Source organism: Gossypium raimondii, chromosome 13 (genome assembly GCF_025698545.1).
Source record: "Gossypium raimondii isolate GPD5lz chromosome 13, ASM2569854v1, whole genome shotgun sequence".
NCBI lineage: Eukaryota > Viridiplantae > Streptophyta > Magnoliopsida > Malvales > Malvaceae > Gossypium > Gossypium raimondii.
In genome coordinates, this window is record NC_068577.1 from 51,143,521 (window position 1) to 51,149,298 (window position 5,778).

A 5,778-nucleotide genomic window follows, 5' to 3' on the forward strand; every position below is an offset into this window, starting at 1 on the left:
ATAAACTAAAGGTTAAATATGCCATAAGTCTTTGTATTTTTCAGAATTTAGAATTTAGTCTTTAGTCTTTATGTTTTTATTTTTAAGAATTTAGTCTCTCTACTTTAAAATTTAAAATTCAAGTTCAATGGTTAAAATTGTTAAAATTATTTTGTTAAATACATGTTCATTACAATGCCATTTTTAGTTATATTGCTACCAAGTAAGTTTTTTTATTTCAAAATATCAGACTAACAAATTTTAAAAAAATTTAATAATTTTAACAATTTGAACTGAATTTTAAAATTTAAAAAATAGAGAGACTAAATTCCTAAAATTAAAAGTATATGAACTAAATTTTAAATTTATGAAGAGTACATGGACCTAGAGCATAATACATAGCTTCAATAAGTAGGGTTTAAGTGTCTATTCTTTTACATTTATTTATTTACTATACCCTAAATGGAGAGTTTAAAATTTTCAATTAATATTTGATACATCATTAATAAATAATTTTAATTCCACAGATTATGTTTCCATGTGTCTCATTTTCTTTTAAAATTCTTATTTTTACTAAATGTTAAAAGATGGTATTTATCACCTTCTTAAAACTTACCTGTAATTTTAACTTTTTACTATCTAATTGTATAACTCTTGAGTACACCACACGTATTGATTCCACAACATCCATTTGTAACTTTTTTAATATTTAAATTTTTTTGTGTGTGATTTGTGGAGTTTAAAATTTTCATTAATATTTTAATGAAATATCAAATAATTTTGGGTTAATACTTTAAAAGTTGGCACATGTTGATTTTTCCTAAATGAAATATCAAATATTGAGGATATTTCAGTTTATATATATTTATTTTTCTTAATTAATAACTATTTGTATATGCTTCTTTTCAATATTTTTACAAAGAATATATATATATATATATATATATATATATTCACCCTTAAAATGGTGTCTAATGTGTATTAAGGAATAAGAGGTTTCTAATGTCTATTACTGGAAGTTTAGAATATATGAATCGATTTCACCTGGTTGAACAGATATTTGGCTGTGCCGACTAATTAATATTTCCCAACCCAATTAATCAAGAGGTCGCTACACCATTTTACTATATTAAATATATGTAGCTTTGAGTGATTAAAGAAAGCAAAGCAAAGCACCTTTGTATGGAATAAAAGCTAAGTTCTTGGGCAAGGAAAAAAAGAAAAAAAGAAAAATGGAAAGGCAGGACAGAAAAAACCCAGAGTCGGTTCCTGTTTTATACTTCTAAATCCCACCATAAAATGTATTAAATGATAAATGATGGGTTGGGTTGAGAACACGTATTTAACTATACGTACAATTGAAATATAAAAAAAAAAAAAAGGGGAGACAAAGTGTTCGAAGTTTAAGCCAACCTTGAATGCCTATTTTCGTCCTCTCGTTTAATATAAAATGTTATTAACACAGAAGATGGCAGTGCTACTGTAAGCCATGTTTTGCTTAACGTCACCCTTTCTTTATTTTACTAAAATTATTAATTACTATACCACCATTTTTTGACCATCACTGTTTTTTGCTTCTCTTTCAGATTTTATTATTATGAAAAATTCAAAAACAAAATTATATAAATAACAGCGAGCCCAGCTTTCCATGCATTCCTTCACATGCATTTAGCCATATTAGCCGAAACCCTAATTTCCTTCTCCATCCCTCTTTTCTTCTGTGTTTCTTTACCATTTTGACCACTCTTTCTCTTTATGTTAAGTTTCGGTCAAACCAAGTTCTACTTTCTTGAATATAATTTCATGATACGTATTTCAGTAGAGTCAAAGTAGATTTAGTTGTACAAAAGAATAGATATATATATAGAATTTAAAGTATTAGATGAGGACTAAAATGTTCTCTTAAGTAAAAAGGAGTGAATTATCTTAGAATTGAAATTACCATATGAAAGTAAAGAAGCTAGGTAGGAACAATAATAGGCAATGAGTAATAAAATACTATTTGTGTTTAGCTTTTCCATTAGTATTTATAGAAATCAAATGGGTGGCATTATTACTATGCAAAAAGGGGGGGGGAAATGTGCAACATTGCCATTCACTTGACATAAAGGCTAATTATGCATGTTTCAATGTTGATCTAAATATAATATTTAATAGAATAAATTAAAGGCTGAGACAAACCAAAAAGTATGCTTTTCACCTTTCGTCAAGTATGAAAGGAAAAGAGATGAAAAAGTTTGAATAATAGGATACAAAATCCTTAAACCAAGGAAGCTAAATAGCTAGAATTCATGAATCGGTTGATGAATCTAACAACATCTCTCTTTAAAGGCTTCAATTAACATGTGTGTATAAATATTGATTAAGGTATAAAGAAATTGGTAGGAGTTCATTTTTAGAACTTGTTTTTGTTAATACATTTCATTTTATTGAACTACACTTTTTCTTTATAAAAATCATTTTAACTAGTGTAGTTAGGCACTCATAACATTCTCTAAATTTGCTTTTACTAGGCCAAACATTATTACATAAACACCAACATGATCGACTTGGCATGAAAGTAAATTAGCAATACGACATGAAATTGGTAAAAAAAAAATTATATTCATATTTCAAAATTTTATAAAATTAAAATATAAAAGATTTAAATCATGATTTTAATAACACAAAATGTATTTATAAATCTTGAGTGAAGTGGTACGGCATATTGTATTCTTGAAGCGAGGACGTAAATTTGAACATTAAAAGACAACATTTATAACTTATAAGCATTGGGTGACATTGTACTATCAAGAGAAGACATTGATTCGAATATTGGAAATAATATTATTAGGAAAGACAATTACAAACTTCAACTATGAATGAGAAGGGAAAAAAAATCATACAAATACACAAATGGCCATAAGAGGCAATGATGTAATTTCAACTCTTGGAGGTGCAAACAACATAAGGGTGATTTGGTAACTTTAGGAAGTAACATTCCATCAAGGCCTATATAAATTCACCCCCCTCTCTCATGTATTCTAGACTGTGTATTCATGTGCTTTGTTTTTTTCTCTATATTATAAACCTAGTTTTCAGTTTCAACACCATTTTTTTAGCTTTTTTCTTTTTCTTTTTTGAGCCTTCATCGCAGTAATGGAAGATCATGGTCCCGACCCTAATAGTCCGAGCCATGTTTCCGAAAGAAGTGAACCAGTGAGATCAAGATGGACGCCAAAACCAGAACAAATCCTCATACTTGAGTCCATCTTCAATAGTGGCATGGTCAACCCTTCAAAAGATGAAACTGTGAGAATAAGAAAGCTGCTTGAGAAATTTGGTTCCGTTGGGGATGCTAATGTCTTCTACTGGTTCCAAAACCGGCGTTCTAGGTCTCGCCGCCGTCAACGCCAGCTGCAAGCCAGCCTCGCAGCAGGTTCAGAACAAAGGAATAACAACCCCCAAGCCCAAGCAGTATACGGTGGGGGTGCAATTCAGTATGACAACAGTGGTGCGGCGGCTGCTGCCGCCATGGGGTTTGCACCGCCACCTTTCCCCGTCGGTTCCTCCTCTTCTTGCGGTGTTATGGGGGATGATGGGTTCGAGAATCTGCTTTCAATGTCTGCTCAAATGGGGTTTCAAGAACTTGGGCAAAGCTCAAGTGTTTCAGAAACTTCAAATTTGCACTATCAAACTGGTAATTGCATGGTGGAAAAAGAAAAAGTTGATTACTTGGTTTTAGTATTTTTGTTTTTCATCTTATTTATTTCTATTAAACTTAATATGTTATATTCGTTTGGTTCATGTTGATGACACAATTACTGTGGATTCTTGTCATCTAATTCTAAAATATACCCTTTTCTTCATCCAAATTTATGTTTTAATTAATATTCATGGATTTGAAAAAGTCAGGTGTTTATTCTTTTTGTTTTTTCCTACAACTTTTAATTAGTATCTAATATCACCCCTAAATATTATTTATGTATTAATAATCCTTCAACACTGATAATATTTTTGTTTTAATACATTGTTTTACAATATGGGATTAAATAGCAGTTTTAAATTGAAATTACACAATTTTTAAAAAACTTTTAAAGATTAATTATAAAATAACAATGTATTTAATGTTTGAAAATGGAGTTGCACTATGCTACATTATTTATTTCATATTCAAGCTTTCTGTTGGCCTTGTTTTAAGAAATTTTTATGAGTTCTCAAGAGAAATCAATTTTACACAAGAGAAACTAATGATTGAAAAAAACCTAAAGAAGGTAAGCCAATTATATGTACACTTTATAGTTTTTTGTGAAGCTTTACAAAGATTCTCAACTTTCACTTGTTTTAGTTAACATTCAACCTTAAATCTTTTTCCCAATATTTAAGGGGGTAGAATGAAAAGGGAAACCTTAATTGGTTTTACAGAATCCTCACAATAGAGAATTGAACTTTGGTGGACACGTTTGCGGTCACATCACGTGATTGTGCGATCAATTTGAAGCAGTAGTTGAGTTTGCAGAATCTCAGCAACAAATCTGCAGCAATTTAAGTGCTGAAATCCTGCAAACTGACTTGAGTTAAACTGTTGATGGAAGAGCATGAATTTCCCTTGTAATTTACTAGGATTTGTTAAAGCTGTGCGTGTGTTTTTTTTTTTTTAGGATTCATCACAGTGTTCATCAATGGAGTTCCAACAGAAGTTCCAAGGGGACCGCTTGATGTGAAAGCCATGTTTGGTGAAGATGTGGACTTGGTTCATTCCTCAGGTGTGCCTATCCCCATTAACGAGTTTGGCTTTTTACTTCAGAGTTTGCAACATGGAGAAAGCTATTTCCTGGTAACTCCATTCACCTCACTCTTCCTCTACTAATCTGTGTTCTTTCAATATTTCCAACACACACCAAATTTTGTTCCACCTTAATCTCAATCAAGTTAAGGTTTTAGCCCTAACATGGGTTTGAAAATTTGCAACTTAATTCTTAATGGCCAAACCCTAATAAAATCTCGGCTTAAACAAAATTATGTACAGTCGGAATAAATCTTTTTTCACCTATGCAATAAAAAGAGTTCCTCTTTTGTAAATTTACCTAATTCCTTTTTCTCCTTTCCCTTTTTACTTATTTGCAACATAACATTTTTCTGTGTTCAAAAATACCATTTACATTTGGAAAATTGCTTCAAAGTACAGAAATCTTGGCTCCAATACTATTCATTTACTACAAAACACATTGTAGTTGTACTTTGTTTTAGAACTTTTCAAGGCAAAGTAGACATTTTTTGGGGTTAAAAACTGGGTAATTGGGAAGTTTTTGGATTTCCTTGAAAATTCTCATATTATAGAACTTAAAATATGCTGAGATCATATTCCTTACCCTTAATTAAAACTTGATTTTAAATTGAATAATTTTGATTTAATTATCTAATAAACTTGTGTGAGGTGACAAAGAAATTGTTTTTAAGTCTTCAATTATCATCAGTTTCGGATTCAATATCTGTACCTCTTGTCAATACATCTCACTTTTTAATTGCAGGTTTCTAGAGTAACTTAAACCTTGTAAGTTCGGATTTAAAATTTCAACATCCACAATCTCTTTTTCTATTTTCAAGTTTGTACTAGAAAAAGTTGCAAGCAAGTGGGAGAGCTGCCAGTATTAAGTGATAAATATGGTATCATGTAACAAGTCCCAAGTTTTCCTAGCTATTTTGCTTTATTCATATATCTCTCCTTAACTTGTTTCCTTTCTATTATCTCTTGCTTCATAGGAGCTCAACTCAACCTGAATATTACATAAATCTACATACACCTTTTCCACAATCCAA

The 5,778-nt window shown here is 30.5% G+C and overlaps 1 protein-coding gene across 1 annotated transcript; it reads left to right on the forward strand.

The window, feature by feature from the left end:
- The first annotated feature begins 3,024 nt into the window (after positions 1 to 3,024).
- Positions 3,025 to 5,778, forward strand: LOC105784500 (WUSCHEL-related homeobox 11). The gene is made up of 3 exons (XM_012610398.2): positions 3,025 to 3,658; positions 4,620 to 4,795; positions 5,490 to 5,778. Exons 1-3 carry the CDS (start codon positions 3,118 to 3,120, stop codon positions 5,505 to 5,507), a joined length of 735 nt encoding a protein of 244 aa, XP_012465852.1. The 5' UTR covers positions 3,025 to 3,117; the 3' UTR covers positions 5,508 to 5,778.